General features: G+C 40.8%; 1 protein-coding gene across 1 annotated transcript in view; it reads left to right on the top strand.

Moving 5' to 3' along the window:
• The first annotated feature begins 7,364 nt into the window (after positions 1 to 7,364).
• enpep (glutamyl aminopeptidase) overlaps positions 7,365 to 22,114 on the top strand; it is a 79,933-nt gene continuing 65,183 nt past the window's right edge. Inside the window, exons 1-5 of the mRNA XM_068339716.1 lie at positions 7,365 to 7,993; positions 8,417 to 8,558; positions 8,766 to 8,897; positions 9,037 to 9,157; positions 9,873 to 10,027. Of these exons, the coding sequence (XP_068195817.1) occupies positions 7,365 to 7,993; positions 8,417 to 8,558; positions 8,766 to 8,897; positions 9,037 to 9,157; positions 9,873 to 10,027 (1,179 nt within the window). The remainder of the gene's footprint in view (positions 7,994 to 8,416; positions 8,559 to 8,765; positions 8,898 to 9,036; positions 9,158 to 9,872; positions 10,028 to 22,114) is intronic.

Genomic DNA, 22,114 nt, shown 5'->3' with positions numbered 1-22,114 from the left:
TACAAGTAATTTTTGTGTCATTTGGAGTGATAATAGCATTTTACGACTTGTTTCCACTGGTTTTAGTCTGAAATGAACACTTTGTCTTCCTTTCAGTTATTTGAGTCAGAATTGCTTCTAAAACGACTTTTGCAGTTATCGTCTGACTTTTTTTTTAGATGTATTCTATGAAACCTGTGTTATATTGCATTTATTTGTCGCTTTGAGTGGAAAATAAGCATGATTGAACATGTTTGCACTTTTCAGTTTGAAATAGACATTTGGGCTCTCTTCAGCTTTGTCAGTCCTAAATGCATCTAAAAGGACTGAATCTGGCAAAGGACTCACTTGTAACACAGGTTTCCACAGCATATATGTGAAAACAAATAATTTTTGTGTCATTTGGAGTGATAATAGCATTTTACGACTTGTTTCCACTGGTTTCAGTCTGAAATGAACATTTTGTCTTCCTTTCAGTTATTTGAGTCAGAATTGCTTCTAAAACGACTTTTGCAGTTATCGTCTGACTTTTTTTTTTACATGTATAATATGAAACCTGTGTAATACTTCATTTATTTGTCGCTTTGAGTGGAAAATAGCATGATTGAACATGTTTGCACTTTTCAGTCTGAAATAGACATTTTGGCTCTCTTCAGCTTTGTCAGTCCTAAATGCATCTAAAAGGACTGAATCTGGCAAAGGACTCACTTGTAACACAGGTTTCCACAGCATATATGTGAAAACAAGTAATTTTTGTGTCATTTGGAGTGATAATAGCATTTTACGACTTGTTTCCACTGGTTTTAGTCTGAAATGAACACTTTGTCTTCCTTTCAGTTATTTGAGTCAGAATTGCTTCTAAAACGACTTTTGCAGTTATCGTCTGACTTTTTTTTGGATGTATTCTATGAATCCTGTGTTATATTGCATTTATTTGTCGCTTTGAGTGGAAAATAAGCATGATTGAACATGTTTGCACTTTTCAGTTTGAAATAGACATTTGGGCTCTCTTCAGCTTTGTCAGTCCTAAATGCATCTAAAAGGACTGAATCTGGCAAAGGACTCACTTGTAACACAGGTTTCCACAGCATATATGTGAAAACAAGTAATTTTTGTGTCATTTGGAGTGATAATAGCATTTTACGACTTGTTTCCACTGGTTTCAGTCTGAAATGAACATTTTGTCTTCCTTTCAGTTATTTGAGTCAGAATTGCTTCTAAAACGACTTTTGCAGTTATCGTCTGACTTTTTTTTTACATGTATAATATGAAACCTGTGTAATACTTCATTTATTTGTCGCTTTGAGTGGAAAATAGCATGATTGAACATGTTTGCACTTTTCAGTCTGAAATAGACATTTGGGCTCTCTTCAGCTTTGTCAGTCCTAAATGCATCTAAAAGGACTGAATCTGGCAAAGGACTCACTTGTAACACAGGTTTCCACAGCATATATGTGAAAACAAGTAATTTTTGTGTCATTTGGAGTGATAATAGCATTTTACGACTTGTTTCCACTGGTTTCAGTCTGAAATGAACATTTTGTCTTCCTTTCAGTTATTTGAGTCAGAATTGCTTCTAAAACGACTTTTGCAGTTATCGTCTGACTTTTTTTTAGATGTATTCTATGAAACCTGTGTTATATTGCATTCATTTGTCGCTTTGAGTGGAAAATAAGCATGATTGAACATGTTTGCACTTTTCAGTCTGAAATAGACATTTGGGCTCTCTTCAGCTTTGTCAATCCTAAATGCATCTAAAAGGACTGAATCTGGCAAAGGACTCACTCGTTTTCACATATATGCTGTGGAAACCTGTGTTACAAGTAATTTTTGTGTCATTTGGAGTGATAATAGCATTTTACGACTTGTTTCCACTGGTTTTAGTCTGAAATGAACACTTTGTCTTCCTTTCAGTTATTTGAGTCAGAATTGCTTCTAAAACGACTTTTGCAGTTATCGTCTGACTTTTTTTTTAGATGTATTCTATGAAACCTGTGTTATATTGCATTTATTTGTCGCTTTGAGTGGAAAATAAGCATGATTGAACATGTTTGCACTTTTCAGTTTGAAATAGACATTTGGGCTCTCTTCAGCTTTGTCAGTCCTAAATGCATCTAAAAGGACTGAATCTGGCAAAGGACTCACTTGTAACACAGGTTTCCACAGCATATATGTGAAAACAAGTAATTTTTGTGTCATTTGGAGTGATAATAGCATTTTACGACTTGTTTCCACTGGTTTCAGTCTGAAATGAACATTTTGTCTTCCTTTCAGTTATTTGAGTCAGAATTGCTTCTAAAACGACTTTTGCAGTTATCGTCTGACTTTTTTTTTTACATGTATAATATGAAACCTGTGTAATACTTCATTTATTTGTCGCTTTGAGTGGAAAATAGCATGATTGAACATGTTTGCACTTTTCAGTCTGAAATAGACATTTTGGCTCTCTTCAGCTTTGTCAGTCCTAAATGCATCTAAAAGGACTGAATCTGGCAAAGGACTCACTTGTAACACAGGTTTCCACAGCATATATGTGAAAACAAGTAATTTTTGTGTCATTTGGAGTGATAATAGCATTTTACGACTTGTTTCCACTGGTTTCAGTCTGAAATGAACATTTTGTCTTCCTTTCAGTTATTTGAGTCAGAATTGCTTCTAAAACGACTTTTGCAGTTATCGTCTGACTTTTTTTTTTACATGTATAATATGAAACCTGTGTAATACTTCATTTATTTGTCGCTTTGAGTGGAAAATAGCATGATTGAACATGTTTGCACTTTTCAGTCTGAAATAGACATTTGGGCTCTCTTCAGCTTTGTCAGTCCTAAATGCATCTAAAAGGACTGAATCTGGCAAAGGACTCACTCGTTTTCACATATATGCTGTGGAAACCTGTGTTACAAGTAATTTTTGTGTCATTTGGAGTGATAATAGCATTTTACGACTTGTTTCCACTGGTTTTAGTCTGAAATGAACACTTTGTCTTCCTTTCAGTTATTTGAGTCAGAATTGCTTCTAAAACGACTTTTGCAGTTATCGTCTGACTTTTTTTTAGATGTATTCTATGAAACCTGTGTTATATTGCATTTATTTGTCGCTTTGAGTGGAAAATAAGCATGATTGAACATGTTTGCACTTTTCAGTTTGAAATAGACATTTGGGCTCTCTTCAGCTTTGTCAGTCCTAAATGCATCTAAAAGGACTGAATCTGGCAAAGGACTCACTTGTAACACAGGTTTCCACAGCATATATGTGAAAACAAGTAATTTTTGTGTCATTTGGAGTGATAATAGCATTTTACGACTTGTTTCCACTGGTTTCAGTCTGAAATGAACATTTTGTCTTCCTTTCAGTTATTTGAGTCAGAATTGCTTCTAAAACGACTTTTGCAGTTATCGTCTGACTTTTTTTTTTACATGTATAATATGAAACCTGTGTAATACTTCATTTATTTGTCGCTTTGAGTGGAAAATAGCATGATTGAACATGTTTGCACTTTTCAGTCTGAAATAGACATTTTGGCTCTCTTCAGCTTTGTCAGTCCTAAATGCATCTAAAAGGACTGAATCTGGCAAAGGACTCACTTGTAACACAGGTTTCCACAGCATATATGTGAAAACAAGTAATTTTTGTGTCATTTGGAGTGATAATAGCATTTTACGACTTGTTTCCACTGGTTTCAGTCTGAAATGAACATTTTGTCTTCCTTTCAGTTATTTGAGTCAGAATTGCTTCTAAAACGACTTTTGCAGTTATCGTCTGACTTTTTTTTTTACATGTATAATATGAAACCTGTGTAATACTTCATTTATTTGTCGCTTTGAGTGGAAAATAGCATGATTGAACATGTTTGCACTTTTCAGTCTGAAATAGACATTTGGGCTCTCTTCAGCTTTGTCAGTCCTAAATGCATCTAAAAGGACTGAATCTGGCAAAGGACTCACTTGTTTTCACATATATGCTGTGGATATGCTGTGGAAACCTGTGTTACTAGTAACTTTTGTGTCATTTGGAGTGATAATAGCATTTTACGACTTGTTTCCACTGGTTTCAGTCTGAAATGAACATTTTGTCTTCCTTTCAGTTATTTGAGTCAGAATTGCTTCTAAAACGACTTTTGCAGTTATCGTCTGACTTTTTTTAAGATGTATTCTATGAAACCTGTGTTATATTGCATTTATTTGTCGCTTTGAGTGGAAAATAGCATGATTGAACATGTTTGCACTTTTCAGTCTGAAATAGACATTTTGGCTCTCTTCAGCTTTGTCAGTCCTAAATGCATCTAAAAGGACTGAATCTGGCAAAGGACTCACTTGTAACACAGGTTTCCACAGCATATATGTGAAAACAAGTAATTTTTGTGTCATTTGGAGTGATAATAGCATTTTACGACTTGTTTCCACTGGTTTTAGTCTGAAATGAACACTTTGTCTTCCTTTCAGTTATTTGAGTCAGAATTGCTTCTAAAACGACTTTTGCAGTTATCGTCTGACTTTTTTTTTTACATGTATAATATGAAACCTGTGTAATACTTCATTTATTTGTCGCTTTGAGTGGAAAATAGCATGATTGAACATGTTTGCACTTTTCAGTCTGAAATAGACATTTTGGCTCTCTTCAGCTTTGTCAGTCCTAAATGCATCTCAAAGGACTGAATCTGGCAAAGGACTCACTTGTAACACAGGTTTCCACAGCATATATGTGAAAACAAGTAATTTTTGTGTCATTTGGAGTGATAATAGCATTTTACGACTTGTTTCCACTGGTTTCAGTCTGAAATGAACATTTTGTCTTCCTTTCAGTTATTTGAGTCAGAATTGCTTCTAAAACGACTTTTGCAGTTATCGTCTGACTTTTTTTTTTACATGTATAATATGAAACCTGTGTAATACTTCATTTATTTGTCGCTTTGAGTGGAAAATAGCATGATTGAACATGTTTGCACTTTTCAGTCTGAAATAGACATTTTGGCTCTCTTCAGCTCTGTCAGTCCTAAATGCATCTAAAAGGACTGAATCTGGCAAAGGACTCACTTGAACATATGCTGTGGAAACCTGTGTTACAAGTAATTTTTGTTTCATTTGGAGTGATAATAGCATTTTACGACTTGCAATTTTACGACTTGACTGGTTTCAGTCTGAAATGAACATATATTTCATTTATCTGTCGCTTTGAGTGGAAAATAGCATTGTTGAACATGTTTGCACTTTTGAGGATGTGGGCGTTGAGGATGTGGTCCAAAGCTTTCCTGGTTCTGCCATCTGGGCTGTACCATGTCCAGTGTTGGATTCGTTTCCGCGGAAACCAGGTGTCAGCGACGCAAAGGTTGTTGTATTGGCAGGGAAGGAGAAGGCGATGACCGTTGTCGATTGTAAGCCTGTCAGCAAAAGTTGTGCCGACAGATTTGCCTGTGGACGATCACTGTTGGCATTGGCGTCAGCGAAAATAATGGTGATGTCATGTGGTGAGGCTTGACCAAAAGTTGGTTTGACCAAGGCATCCTTCACATCCCAAGCAGCAACATCGGTGGGAGCATAGGCAACAATGACTGTCATCTTGCCATGGTGGTTGAGAAAGGGGGCCGACAACAGTCTGTCGCTCAGAGGGGTCTAGCTGATGAGGCATACGGAGGGCCTTTGGGAAGGCAAGTGCCACGCCATTAGAGGGTTGTCCATCTCTTGGGGCTGCTCCAGATGTAGCAGTGGTCGCCTGCTGTTGTTTCGCCATTGCCTTGCCATCGTACTTCACAGAAACCGCCAAGGTGATGTTATAGCGGCTGAGCTCTCGGGACAGCAGAGTGGCAGCTCCGGGGTGAAGGAGTTACCGGACATTCCACGTGGCGACACGGGTCCTACGACGAAGGTTGATCCGTATTCATTGGTCGGGGGCAGGCTGGGGTCCGTTATCGTATTGGTCAATCCTGCTTCTTTTTCTGGTCAGTTTCGTAACAAAGGGTTTCTCCTGGGTGGGTTGTCAGCCCTCCGCAGGATAGTCGGCTTGTGGGGCTGCCACCTCACAGCGTGCCGACACATTAGGGTCTTTGTTTGTCTGGAACCTACCCTGGAGACCAGCCAGCCATGGGTGACGGTATCACTCTCCCGGGTCACTGGAACGCACAAGCCCCATCACCACGCCAAGGCCAGACCCAAGAGAGGGGGGGTGTATATGTAGAGACCTGAAAAATGTGTTTTTCATAATAGGACCCCTTCAAGTTTGTCAGAGGAGATAATAATAAGAATAATAGTAATAAACCTTTATTGTCCCCCAGTGGGAAATTTGTGTGAGATGCTATGTTATAAGAAAATATTTAGATCAATACTTGGATGTAGAAAGTAATGTTTTTATAATTTAAAATTTTACTTCTTGGGTTATATATTCTAACGTGTGGGAGGTATTTTTCTCCCTCTCTCACAAATGCTTAAGAGGGTCAAGGATAAGAAGGTACAAAATTTATGAGTACCTTATCTTTGTGAAACTTCTGGAGACAATAAAGATAACTTATAAGGAAGAAGCGTGGGGTCAAGGCTGGTACCATAAGTTGTAAATACGTGCAATAAGAGATGAGAAACCTATTGAAATCTAAATCTACAGATAACATTCAACGCCTATGGGATTTCTACAGTATAAAACAAGTTGTGAAGAGTCAAGTACCAGAAATATTATCAGACTACAAATGAATTATGTATTGTATATTGTGACTCAGCTGGGTTAGGGTTGGAGCTGGATACTATCCTTGGCCCTGCAGGTGCAGGGGAGTAACAATAGATATGAAATGTTTGCTCAGGCCAGTCACATAAAAACAATAAACTGCATTCTTCAGATGAATGGCATCATTATGTGTAAAAGTTCAACAGCTGTGTTTCACAAGTTCCATTCTCTAATATTTCCTCATTTTCTCTCTTACATTTGATCGGGAGAAGCTCCATGCTGTTTAATGGAGTTTCCTCACATCCTTCATTCCGTGAGGTCTCAGGTCACTGGGTGTTTTTGAGTGCATGATCCTGTATCTCCACAGAAAGACTAGACTCTATCTATCTATCTATCTATCTATCTATATTCTTAAATGATTCCCTGAGTCGTGATTTCCATTATTGTGCATTTGCACATGGACACCATGGAGCATTTCTGAAACACTCATACAAGATGAACTTTAGATGATGGATTAAAAGCATTTTGTAAATCATTAACAGAAGAGGTGCGTTAACAGCACTAATGACAGAGGGAATCCTGTTGTCTATCACTTGACATCACAGAGGCGAACCTTCCAGTCACTCACACAGTGAATCAGAAAAACTCCACAGCTTGAAGCTGTGAATTTAGGTCAGCTATACATCCGTTTACCTGGAGCAACTTGTATCTTAGGCCAAAGATTCTTTTTCAAAGTCATGGTTGACAACATGGATTTGGAGACACAACAGAAGCTTTACTGCATCCGCACTAAACATGTGGTCTTCATCTGTGGAATGGTAGTGGTTTGCTCTGTGGCAGTAGGCCTTGGTGTTGGCCTTTCCAGTACACCCACCTCCACCACTCCCACACCATCTCCAACAATAGAACCTACTCAGCTGCCACCGGATACAAGGGGGCCCTGCACACCCTCCATGGACTCCAGTGGGGAATGGAGGAATTTTCGTCTGCCAAGCTATGTGAACCCGGTCCACTACAATCTCCATCTGGAGCCAAACCTGGATGATGACACCTATGTTGGAACTGTGGATATCCATGTGGAAGTCAGCAAACATACCCGTTACCTGTGGCTCCATATTAGGGAGACATTTGTCAGCACCATGCCAAGACTGATGATGCTGAACAGTCAGGAAGGGCAGAAGGAACTGTCAGTAAAGTCCTGTTTTGAGTACCAGCCTCAGCAGTATGTAGTAGTGGAGGCCACAGAAGACCTACCTATCACTGGCCCAGGAGAGGTGTATGTTATCAGCCTGGACTTTCAAGGTTGGCTCAATGGTTCTGTTGTGGGATTCTACAGGGTAATCTACAACGAGAACGGGGTCAGCAAGTGAGTTTCTTTATTACATTTTAACATGCAGAAAACACACCACAATTATTGACAAAGAAAAAAAAGGAAAGACGAAATAACTGATTGTAGATTGTTAGTTTCTTATAAAGACATACTGAAATGTTATACATTTTGATTTATACTTTCCAGTCGTAGAAGCAGGTTGCAGAAACAAGCCATGTAGCCAAATAGTTGAATTTTTCAATAATGATTTGTTACCTTTTAGACAACATATCATGTAATAAATCCTATCATGACAGAACAAAAACAATAGGGCCAAGAGCAACAAACAAAATAAATTTACATGATGACAAAATTCATACGCAGGACGTTATGTTGCTGTACATTGTAAATGCAAAACAATTTGGATCAGACCATATAAGTTAGCATATAAAGCAACATATTTCTTCATTTCCTCATCAGAAAGATTGCTGCAACTGATCATGAGCCAACAGACGCCCGTAAATCCTTTCCCTGCTTTGATGAACCCAACAAGAAGGCCTCTTACAACATCTCTATCACTCATGCTGCTAACTATGGAGCTTTGTCCAACATGCCTCCAGAGGTATGATTTGAATCACGAACACATAGAATCAGCACTTCCATTGCAAAGATACTACTTTCCTTTCATAACCCCACAATAGATTACAATCCGTAACCCTAACAACTGCAATATACCTGCTGAATTCAACCTTGTAACTCTGTTTTGGGAGTTATGGATTATCTGAATGACGTCCACATCAACCCATTAATCTGTTCTTTGCACCTCCAGAGCATCCACAGACTGCCTGGCAATAGAGTGAAGACCATTTTCCAGAAGTCTGTTATAATGAGTACCTATCTAGTCTGTTTTGCTGTGCACCAGTTTGAATATGTGGAAAAAACATCTGCTAGTGGAATCCCTGTGAGTTTATAGTTATGCGTCAACCTCAATCTATTAACAGTAACTTTTAAATTTAAGAAAATATTTGGCATGACATATACAGATACACATTAACATATATAGTCACCGCTGTGTGCTTTGTTTTCCTCTCTCTCTGTAGTTGAGAATCTACGCCCAGCCAAGTCAGTTAAGAACTGCAAAATATGCAGCCGACACAACTAAGGTCATCTTTGATTACTTTGAGGAATATTTCAGTATGTCATATTCCATCTCAAAACTGGGTATGTGTAAATTAACTCTTAATATTCATAGCAGTCTCATTTAAACTCAGAAACAGAGAACCATTTCTGGAGTGTGGATTTGGAGGTAGAGTGGTTGTCCACCTATCAACTGTTATTGGTTTGATCCTTATGTCACTGCTACACTTCAAAATGTCCATGACCAAGATACTGAACCCTCTGTACTATGTGAATGGTCAGTGCTCCTGATCAGAAGGTGATATCTTGCATGCTAGTTGAATGGGTTTTATTGGGTCTCATTTGCCATGATGCCTTTCTGATTTAAAGTTTTCACATTTTATTTAATTTTATTTAGGAATTGCTAAGATAAAAAAAAATCAGTCATTCCAAACACTGACCTCAGAAAGATCAAAAACAAACATTATGTTAGCATTCGTGTGAACATTGTACTTCAGTGTACTGTAAGCAGGTGGCACAATAGTGCAGTGGGTAGCGATGTTGCCTTACAGCAAGGTTCTAGGGTTGATTCCTTTCTGTGCCGAGTTTGTGTGTTGTCTACGTGGGTTCTCTCTGGGTATCCCAACAACTTGGGATAGGCACAGAAAACATGTGACCTACTAGGTGGGAAAGCAGCTGTAGATGAGATATTTATTTTCTGGTTTGCAAGAAAATACATAGATGGATGCACTTTATGCTGTAGAATAAATAAACTACAGTATTCTCTAGGTTGAATGGTTATATTTGCATTTTGATCCAGATCAGATAGCCATCCCTGACTTTGGTACCGGGGCTATGGAGAACTGGGGCCTCATCACCTACCGGGAGACAAACCTGCTATATGATGACAGCCAGTCATCCGCCTACAACAAGCAGCGAGTGGCCAGTGTTATTGCCCATGAGCTGGTTCACCAGGTATGAAGTGTGGTGACTCAATCAAAAAATTACAGTACCAATACTCCATCTTCTAAATATCCTTAAAGGGACAGTAAAGTTAATTTTAAGTGACATATGTTATTCATCATAATGGAAAATAGATGAAAAAATACATTTTATGTGTGTAGCATCATGCGTTTGGTCAAAAAAGCTTAAAACCTGCGCAGCAGCAACTTCCACATTCAGTGATCACATGGGCGTCATACGTCACTGGGGTCAAACATAGCTTAGCAGCCATAAGAAACAGTACAATTCTAGACGCGATTAACACCAAAAGTATCATGGTTACCTGCGCTGTGAACGGTTGTGTCAACAGAACAGCAAAAAGACAAGGACCTGTCGTTCTTTAGAATACCTTCTGGGGAGGTATCGCGCTAAAAATGCTAACGCGCATGCCAATGGGATTGTCCATATTATGTTAGCATTGAGCTAACCGCCATTTATTACCATTGGACTGTGTGGAATTAACAACTGTAGTTATTAATTCCACAGTGAATTTATTTGGAAGTCGCGTCTTTTTGCTGTTCTGTTGACACAACCGTTCACCGCACAGGTAACCATGATATTTTTGGTGTTAATCGCGTCTAGAATTACATTGTTTCTTATGGCTGCTAAACAATGTTTGGCCCCAGTCACGTATGACGCCCACGTGACCACTGAATGCGGAAGCTGCTGCGGCGCAGATTTTAAGCTTTTTTTGACCTAATGATGCTACACGTATAAAATTTATTTTTTCTTCTATTTTTCATAATGATGAATAATATATATGTCACTTAAAATTAACTTTACTGTCCCTTTAATAGCATTCATTGGAACACAATAAAATTAGCTTCAGCTTCTATCTTTTATATTTTCCCTGAGTTACACATTTCTATTTCTACAAGTCAATCTATCACCATGCACTGTGGTTCAAGAATTTTCTTTTTTCCTTGCTATTCTATTGTCTTCTCATGTTTATCACCACCATTGTGCATACAGCTCTATTTGTGGCCATGATTCTCAGTCAGAAAAGAGTGAATTTCTCTCTCCAGGTCAGGGATGAGTTGTTGCACCGAGTGGAGGAGTTCTTGGTGTGTCTTGTTAAAGAGTGACGAAAGACTATTGCAGGAGATTGACGGTACTGGTTCCTTTACTGGTCTGTCCTCCCGTTCCGTTATACCACCTCTGCTCTTGGCAAGACACAGGAGTGTGGGTTGTTAATGGTATAGGCTTCCATAGAAGACCGTGGTCCTGTAATATGCACACTTCCTCCAGCAAAGAGCAAAAACTCAAAATTTCTGTGCATGAAAAAGACGGCTCATCATAGGCTATAAGAAGGAAAGAATTTTATACATCAAATTAAGAACAGATATTCACTTTATTCAGATTAAATAGATTCAGAAAGTGTAAAGCTGTTACACAGGATTTGTTGAACCTTGTCAAATATTTTCCTGGCTATCAGCTGTTTTATTATTGTCGGAACTAGGCAGACAATTAAGTTTTATGAACCATTCAAGGTTATAGGAGTGAGGAATCAGTTGTTCATTCTCAGTATGGTGGTACATGCAGTATGTTGGGTAGAAATGTGTTGTGAGAATTTTTATAAACTCTTATTTTCTCAGATGTGCTGTGTAAGAACCTTAAATTCACAGTGTTGAGTAAAACACAGTATACATGTGTATATACTGATATTTGAGGTTTTATTTTTCTACAAAGTAATGACTTAATTAATCACACAAGAAACTATTGTTAAAACGTAAGAACCTTGAGAGTTCAAGGATTCAATGTTGTAAATATTACTACTTTACACAGAAGATGTAGGAGTTTTTTTATGATGAACACTCTGGGAAAATTTCTTCTCAATATAAGTGGTTTTACAGTAAGCAATATAGGTCTGTAAATGTTTCAGACGGATACAGGAAGTCATTCCTGCCATTAAACCATTGCTCTGTACAACAGCTCTAACATATCAGAGTTCCATCACAGTCTGATGTTTAGATACGGCTTATCATAAAATCCTGTGTATTCAGAGATCTACATTTATGAATAACTTTATATTTGTTATTATAGATTATTATATTATTATTATTATTATTATCAATTTTAATTAATGTGATGATGTTGTGTATGTAGATCGAGGGGATCGAGGGAAGTAGATAGCAGGACAGACACAATCCGTAACTTTCTCAACGTGTTTACTTCTTCTTCATGCATTTATCACCTTCAACACGGTAGTGCAGTGCCACAGCTGGATGGGGAGTGTATTGCACGATACCACATATTCCTCTTTTGTTAGAGTAAACCCTCGAACAGTAACATAAGAATCTACTCCATTAGCAAGTAGAAATAACAAGTAGATTACCATTAATCTTTAAAATAAGCAGTAACCCTGAGGTAAGTATCAACAAATAGAAAACATTAGTGTCATATTCATTACCAAATTGCAGGTATTTATCAAAGATAAACCATAGGCCTATTGTAAACATTGTGAACGTAAGCATACTGTATGAAGATCACAAGTCATAAACAAACAGTATAAGGACATTTCAAGGACATTTCAAGGACATTTCCACATCATTTCTCTCTCTTTTTTTTTTTAAGTCACATAATCCTTAAACCATGCGGGAGCATGTCGTACTCTCGGTACACTTGGAGACTGATGCGGTGAGGGCGCAGTTTCGGGTTCAGGTGGCTCAGCACCTTGGTCATTTGGCAGGAGACAAGCATCTGCAGACAGTGATGCTGGAGCAGCAGCACAGGTGGAAGAAGAGGGGGCAAGGTGGAAGGCATTCCACACTTTTCCATCGGACAGCAAGTAAGTGGCAGGACCCTTTTGGGCTACCACTGTCAGTGGTTGGGTAAACTTTGAGTGTTCTTTGGCAATGACTCCAGGTTTGCGGATGCAGACAGCAGAGCCAATCTGGAAGCTTGGTGATTTTGCACCACGACGTTTGTCCGTGTATTGTTTCGACTTCTGTTGTCTGTTTTGGATGTTTTGTAGCATGTTGGCTTTCTCAGAGCAGGGGCGCATGGAGTGCAGACCTGTGATGTGAAGCTTGGTATTCAGTGGTCTACCATGCAACAGTTCAGCTGGGGACACTGAAGTAACAGCATGTGGTGTGGCTCTGTATGTGTGTAAAAACTCAGTAAAGAAGGCTTTCAGTGATTTACCTTCGATGTTGGTGGTTTGCAGGCCGTCCTTGAAGACTCTGTTGAAACGCTCGATTTCACCGTTGGCCTGTGGGTAGTACACAGAGCTGCGACAGTGCCGGATGTTCCTGTCACTAAGGAAGGCTTCAAACTCAGCTGACACGAACTGAGGGCCATTGTCAGTGACAATTTCCTGTGGATTACCCTCTCTGCTGAACACAGTGGCAAGGAAAGTCATGACAGAGGCAGAAGTCACATTTGAGCAGAAGGCAATCTCGGGTCATCGACTGTAATAGTCAATGAGAGTGATGGCAAAGCAGCAGTCAGCAGGCGCAGTGTGAATGGGACCGACAATGTCCACAGCAACCTTTTCCCAGGCTGCAGTTGGGGTAGGAACTGGCTGTAAGGGGGCAGTACGGGTGGTTGCAGTTTTATCATGCTGCAGGCAGGTGCCGCATGATTTGATGGCGGACTCAACCTGAACATCCATTCCAGGCCACCAGTACAAGTCTCTCAGTCGATGTTTGGTTCGAACGATCCCTTGGTGTGTAGCATGAGCAAGCTGGATCATCTTTTCCTGTAACTGTTGCGGTACGACAACACGGTGAGTGCCACGCACAATGACACTGTTCTGCACAGCCAGCTCGTTCTGCACACGGAAGTATGGCACGATGAGGGGGTCAAGGCCTTTTGCAGTACGAGGCCATCCCTTTTGCATGTAGTGTTGCACTTGCTGTAGCACAGGGCATGTATCACAGGCACTGGAGAGCTCATCAACTGTGACTGCAGCGAAGTCAGGGGACACAGCAGCCACCATTTCCAGCTCCATCTCCTCGTGGTCATCTGTGATGGGAAGAGGCAAGCGCGACAATCAATCTGCAGTAACATTCTCATGGCCCGGTTTATATTCGATGGTGTAGTTAAAACACAGCAGGCGAGCAGACCAGCGAGCTATTCTCATGCCTGCGCGTCCAAGGCCTTTGGTTGTAAGTAGAGTGGTCAAAGGGCTATGATCAGTCCGTAAAGTGAAGTGACGGCCCCAGAGGTAAGTACGCCACTTTTCAGTCGCCCAGACGCATGCCAAAGCCTCTTTTTCAACTGTTGAGTAGTTGTGCTCACATGCAGTAAGTGTTCTGGAAGCGAATGCAATGGTCTGTTCAGTGTTGCCTTTCATTTGTGTCAGCACAGCACCGATGCCATAGTCTGACGCATCTGTTGTCACGACAGTTTGCAGGGAAGGGTCGAACAAGACAAACGCAGAGCTGGTGGTGATGATTTCTTTTACTTTGCAGAAGTTCACTTGCGCCTCCTCAGACCAGTGGAAAGTAGCAGACTGTCTGAGTAGAGCACGGAGAGGTTCCACAAGCATGGCATAGTTGGGACTGAACTTCGAATACCACGCAGTCAGGCCTAGGAAAGACCGCAGAGATTGAGCATCGTGTGGAGGGGGAGCTTCAACCACAGCCAGTACGTGGCTAGGGTCTGGATGAAGGGCAGAAGCAGAGATGAGATGCCCAAGGAAGGACAGCTCAGTCTTTCTGAAGTGGCATTTTTTGCATTGAGCTTCAGCCCACTCTCCTGTAAGCAGGGAAGAACGGCGTTCAGTCTGGTGTCATGTATTTCAGGCGTCTCCCCACTGATGATGATGTCGTCCAGATAGCACTGTACACCTTTTTGACCAGCCAGGATCTGAGACATCATGCGTTGGAAGGCACTGGGTGCTGAGGCCAGGCCGTAAGGCACCCGCGTGAAACGAAAAAGTCCCTCTTGTGTTATAAAAGTGGTAAGGTCTCTGCTGCTTGGATGTAACTGCACTTGGTGGTATGCATTTTGTAGGTCAATCGTGGAGAACATTGTAGCGCCACGGAGCTCAGTGAAAACTTCCTCAATGTGTGGCAGCGGGTGACTGTTGATCACCACAACCCTGTTAGGTTCACGTAAGTCCACACAAACATGAAAGTCACCTGTCTTCTTGCTCACAACCACCAGAGGCGACACCCAGGCAGATGAGTCCACTCTCTCAATGATGCCATCGGTTTCGAGTCTCTGCAACTCCTCCGACACCTTGTCACGCACAGCATATGGGAGCCTGCGTAGCTTCTGCTGGACTGGAGGCACATCTGCACGTACCTTAACTTTGTGTATGAAACCAGTGTAGGTCACCAGGCGTACAGTAGGCTTTGAGAGAGGCACATGCATGAAAGACTGTCTGTAGGTGCTCTCTGGAAGAATGGAGACAGCTGAACCAGTGTCCACAAGCAGCTCAGTATTAAAAGACTGTTCATCCTTAACATGAAGAGCAACTGTACAGGTAAGGTGCTTTGAGGCTGCAGCTGTAGGGGCTACATGCAACACGGTAAGGTCTGGAACAGCAACTTCACGCACTGATTGCGTAGGGACTACACTGCGGCACACTTTACTAAAATGTCCCATTTTCCCACAGTGATTACATTTTGCCTTTTTAGCAGGGCATTCGGGGTTGTTTGCTAGGTGAGAGTTGGATCCACAACGGTAGCAGGTTTTGTTCTGAACTGTGGACTGAGACTTGCCTTTGCCCCGATGCTTTTTGTGTGCACCGTCACCTCTCGGCTGCACGAGTTTCACAGGAGCGTCGCGAACGTGCACAGGGGCGATAGCCTTAGCTTCAGCCATCGCTGATTCGATTTGTGTAGCAATAGCTATCGCCTTCTCCAGCATTAAGTCCGTTTCCAACAGCAAGCATTCTCTGATCCTCGTACAGGACGTCTTCTCAATGAATTGATCCCTAATCATATCATCAGCAAACGTACCAAAGTCACAGTTAACAACTAAATCCCTCAATGCAGCAATGTACTGTACTGTCGTTTCGCCAGGTCTCTGTGCACGCTGACGGAACTTGCTCCTCACAGCTACGACATTCACCTTCGGCACAAAGAAAGTTTTAAGCGCATCACAGGCGGATTTGTAAGAAGTGCCAGTGTTGGGGAGGGAAAGAAAAATCCGCTGACCTTCCGTGCCTAAACAGTGAAGCAGCAGTGCGCACTTTCGTTTGTCCAGCATGTCATTATTAGTCAGTGCTAGCAGGTAATTTTTGAACATCTGTATCCATGTCGTATACAGCATTGTAGGCTCACCCGGGGTTTCAAGCAAAGCAGGAGGTTGTGAGATTCCGATACAAGCCATTCTCGTCGCCAATATGTTGTGTATGTAGATCGAGGGAAGTAGATAGCAGGACAGACACAATCCGTAACTTTCTCAACGTGTTTACTTCTTCTTCTTCATGCATTTATCACCTTCAGTACGGTAGTGCAGTGCCACAGCTGGATGGGGAGTGTATTGCAAGATACCACAGATGATTATTCCCTTTTCCCTTATATCTTAACTTTCTTCAATGCATATTCTCCCTGCTTCTGTTTGTCTGAATGGTGGTGCAACATGTAAACTTCCCAGTTTGGGATCAATAAAGTATATCTTATCTTAACTCTATGACATTAAGCCAATAAATTGTTAGCCTGGTAGTGCTACTCAGGCTCAGTTCAGATACACCTTCCTCCTAGTCCCATTTCACCCTCCTTGTTTCTCCCATGCTAGTCACATAAACCATGAACATAATGGAATCCTTTCCAAGACACTCCCCAGAGAGTATAGCACTTGTGGCTATTCTGAGCTAGTGGTGCATCATTATACACAAGTCTAACACTTTGTAGTCAGTACTGTATTTCAACAACTGCCGCGCTGCTGTTATTGTTGTTTTTATTTGTTTTTGTATATTATGGATACAATTATGGTGCAATTGAGGCATTGCTTAGTACAAAACAAATGGTATGAAAGTTTCAACTTAAAAACTATTTACAATAGGAGTTTTTATGCAAATGCTAGAAAACAGGTATTACACAGATTACCAAGATACGTTTTTGTTGCAAAGTGTGACATCTGTTGGAAGAAATGACCTGCATATATATTTTGCTTTTTGCCAAAATATTTGTAAAGGTGACCCCATGTATAATGTTATATTATGGACATTCTACCTAATTTGTTCAGTTTGAGACACATTTTGAAAAGTTTTTCTCCAAAAACCTTGTCCATACATTAATTGTACCATGTTTTTACAGTACATATCCAATGAAGGCACAGTCAAATTTCATATATTAATGCCTGCCTATTCTTGAAATGTTTTTCCACTCCTGAAATGTGTCACTACCGTAACACAACAACACACTGCTAAAAAAAACTATCACAGTATATTAACCTGTTAATATTCTGTGTTCATACACCCTCTAAAGAATATTTTTAGAAATTTCTTATGAAGGATTTTACAATTAAATCACTAAAATAATTTTTAAACATATTCCAAAGTTTATTTTACAAGACTCATCCACATTTAAATGCAATATTTTTTTTAAATGAATTAAAGTGATATTAAAGATCTCAGAGTTAATTACTTATTACATTGAATTCACATGAAAGTAATAGTTATCATAGAATATTATTTAATGACTCAGTTCTTATTTCACAAAACGTTCAGTGTTGCAGTAGTGACAGCACTGTCACAGTAGTGACTACACTGCTTGGTCATGACCACATTATTAGGTTTAAAAGGTTATACTGTATCCCCTTCACCATATTATTTAATATTAACATATAACCTGCCCTACAATGTTAATTTTACAAACACAAACGTTTACAATCAATAAAAGGAGGTCATTGTCTATTTGACATTGCTTCGACATAGCAGCACATCTACTGCACCATGACATGAGAAAATCTAACGTGTTTTGTGCTTGGAAGTGCATTAAAGAACAAAAATATAGAAAATTAATAATTAAGTTACTCAAGTACTGAAATAATAACCTAACCAACCACATACTGAACACATGCTGAACACTCTTAGACCAATCATGTATTTTTTCCAATTATTGCGGTGAATACTCTGGGGCTTATTTGAATAACTGGTTAAAGCTGAGTCCAAATGGCAGCGGATCAGCTTCATGGAAGGCAACAGGGCACATAATGTCAGTGCGCCATCAGTGGTGTAAAACAATGGTGCTGTGCAGTGTTGTCTGTTTGTAGGATGCTCCAAAGTGGACTTGCTGTGTGCCACTGGTACCACCATGTGACTCTGGTTCCCCGATGTACTGGTGTGTGTGAATGATTTGCTCTTAAATGAGACACATTCCCTGTACGTGCAAGCTTTAGCTAGTGTGTCACAACACAACACAACTCCTCTGTGACTTTTCTCATGCCCTGTGAGTCGATGACGTCTAGCTGCTTAAGCCTGTCTGCCTTCGTTTGGGCATTGTCATGCACTTTGCAGACACATGTCTCCTTGTTATGGATGTTGGGGGCAACAAAAAGAGAGAGTAGGACAGACCCAGATGAGGCATCTCAAGCAATCAATTTTTATTCTGTATTCTCTCACCCTCTCTGTTCCATTCTTTTATATTCTTTTGTCAATCCTGCTTGTTTTCTCCCAACTTAGCTGAATAATGTCAAGTACAAATAATAGTCCACTCTCCACATACACTGGTTAGTAGTTGCATATATGCAGTGCGCCCTCGGTCTTTGTGGAGAACAACACTCAATGAATTTCGCAATAGAGTGAACAACTATCTTATTATTCTTGTTATTTTAAATGTTTATGAGCCTCCCCATACTGATATTAAACCACCTTCTATCTGTATTACCTTTTCCCACACTCTGATAGACTGTTGAAAGGACTTTTGTGTCTCACGTAAGTCCGAGACTGACGGAACCGAGCACACTTCCGGATGTCAACAGCCAATAGAATGCACGTACGGTATCACGTGACTGCCTACCAAAAATGAGGTGAGGTCGCGAGCGTTGATGCACGAGGGCGCACTGTATACAATATGTTTGGTTTATTTTAAACGAAAGATTAGTAGTTTGTCGCTCGATCGCAGATTCCTTTATCGCATGTGGTTCCTGGAATGCATTAACCGCACAGAATGAGGGCACACTGTATTTGAAAATATACCACTGGAAAAAAAAGAAAAAAATTTTGTATTATTTTCAGGGATCGCAATTTAGATTGAAACAACTACTTCCCAATAGAAAGCAGTTAGGAAGGTAACATAAATGATGAGTTTGTATATATTCAATTACTATATAATTACAGTATTGTATTTAACTAGATCAAAACATAATCTTAGTAAATATTGAAAGTCTGAATTCTTTTGTGAGTTTTTTTTTTTTTACAGTGAGACAGCAATGTGTTGTACCAGTTCATGTTTGGTCTCTATCAATAAAAAATAAAAATAAAAAATCCTTTTACCAAAAGTTTATAATGGGTAGGTCCTGCCTGAAAAGTTTTTCACTCCAATGGCTAAGCCTGTGGATAGTCAGCCCATGCAGCCCATGCTCTTGCTACATGTTCTTCTTTTCCTTTTGGCTTTTCCTTCAGTGGTCGCCACAGCGAATCAGTTGCCTTCATCTAACCTTGTCTTCTGCATCCTCTTCTCTCACACCAACTACCTTTATGTTCTCTTTCACTACATCCATAAATCTCCTCTTTGGTGTTCCCCTAGGTCTCCTGCCTGGCAGTTCAAAACTCAGCATGCAGTGAAAAACTGCATGCTGAGTTTTACCAATATATTTACTATCTCTCCTCTGAACATGTCCAAACCATCTCAGTCTGGCCTCTCTGACTTTATCTCCCAAACCTCTAACATGTGCTGTCCCTCTGATGTACTCATTCCTGATCCTATCCTTCCTGGTCACTCCGAGAGAGAACCTCAGCATCTTCATCTCTGCTACCTCCAGCTCTGTCTCCTGTCTTTTGCTCAGTGACGCTGTCTGTAGACCAAACAGCATCGCTGGTCTCACCACAGTTTTGTACACCTTTCCTTTCATTTTAGCTGAAACTCTTCTACACACCTGACACTTTTCTCCACCCGCACCATCCTGCCTGTACATGCTTCTTCACCTCTTTTCCACAATCTCCATTGCTCTGGACTGTTGACCCTCAGTACTTAAAATTCTCCACCTTCTTGATCTCTTCTCCCTGTAACCTCACTCTTTCACTTGAATCCCTCTCATTCACACACATGTCTTACTGCGGCTAACGTTCATTCCTCTCCTTTCCAGGACACACCTCCACCTCTCTAGCTTCTTGTCCACCTGTTGCCTGCTCTCACTGCAGATCACAATGTCATCTGCAAACATCATAGTCCATGGAGATTACTGTCTAACCTCGTCTGTCAGCCTGTCCACCACCATAGCGAGCAAGAAGGGGCTCAGCGCTGATCCCTGATGCAGTCCTACCTCCACCTTGAACTCCTCTGTCACACCTACGGCACACCTCACCACTGTCTTACAGTCCTCATACATGTCCTGCACCGCTCTAACGTACTTCTCTGCCACTCCAGACTTCCTAATACAATACCACAGTTCCTCTCTGAGCACCCTGTCATAAGCTTTCTCCAGAACTACAAAAACACAATGCAGCTCCATCTGTCCTTCTCTGTACTTCTCAACATCCTCAAAGCAAATACTGCATCTGTAGTGCTTTTTTTTGGCATGAAACCATTCTGCTGCTCACAAATGCTCACTTCTGCCATTAATCTAGCTTCGACTAATCTTTCCCATAACTTCATTGTATGGCTCATTAGCTTTATTCCTCTGTAGTTGCCACAACTCTGCACATCTCCCTTGTTCTTAAAAATGGGCACCAGCACACTTGTCCTCCATTCCTCAGACATCTTCTCACTATCTAAGATCCTGTTGAACAACCCAGTCAGAAGCTCTACTGCCACCTCTTCGAGACACTTTCATACCTCCATGGGTATATCATCAGGACCAAGTGCCTTTCCGCTCTTCATACTCTTCGATACCCTCCTCATTTCAGCCTGACTAATCTTTGCTACTTCCTGGTCCACAACAGCCACCTCTTCTAGTCTTTGTTCTCTCTCATTTCCCTTGTTCATCAACTCTTCAGTGTACTCTTTCCATCTTCCCATCACACTACTGGCCCCTTTCAACAGACTGCCATCCATAAATCACCCTAAACTGCTGCATGTCCTTCCAATCTCTGTCTCTCTGTCTTGCCAACCTAAATAGATCAGTCCCCCCGTCCTTACTGTACAACTTAGCATACAAGTCATCATTACCCCCTTGTTCGGCTTTTGCTACCTCTATTTACCTTACACTGTATCTCCCTGTACTCATGTCTACTCTCCTCAGTCCTCTCAGTGTCCCACTTCTTCTCTCTCTGTATACACTCCTGTACCTCCTCATTCCACCACCAAGTCTCCTTATCTACTTTCCTTCCAGATGACACACCGAGTACTCTCCTACCTGTCTCCCTGATCGCGTTAGCTGTAGTTGTCCAGTCATCTGGAAGCATCTCCTCACCACCTAGAGCCTGTCTTAACTCCTTCCTAAAAGTCATGCATCATTTCCTTTTTCAGCTTCCAGCATTTCATCCTCTGCTCTGTCTTTGCCCACTTTATCTTCCTCACCACCAGAGTCACCCTAAACACCACCATCCTATGCTGTTTGGCTACACTCCTGTCTACCACTACTTTGCAGTAACTGATCTCCTTCAGATTACACCGTCTACACAAAATGTGCTACCTGTGTGCTCTTAGCTCCACTCTTATAGGTCACCTTATGTTCCTGCCTCTTCTGGAAGAAAGTATTCACTATAGCCATTTCAATCCTTTGTGCAAAGTCAACTACCATCTGTCCTTCTGCGTTCGTCTCCTGGATACCAAACCTGCCTATCACTTCCTCATCACCTGTTTCCTGCACCAACATGTCCATTGAAGTCTGCACCAATGACAACTTGGTCGTTTCTGGGCATGGTCTGCATCACCTCATCAAAGTCCGACTAGAATTTCTCCTTCTCCTCCAGCTCACATCCTACCTGTGGAGCATACCCACTAACAACATTGAACATTAAACCTTCTATTTCTAGCTTCATCACTCTATCTCCCACTC

The sequence above is a fragment of the Antennarius striatus genome, chromosome 17, assembly GCF_040054535.1.
Source record: "Antennarius striatus isolate MH-2024 chromosome 17, ASM4005453v1, whole genome shotgun sequence".
Lineage (NCBI taxonomy): Eukaryota > Metazoa > Chordata > Actinopteri > Lophiiformes > Antennariidae > Antennarius > Antennarius striatus.
The sequence above is the reverse complement of the archived record's forward strand: the minus strand, read 5'-3'. Positions and strand labels throughout refer to the sequence as shown.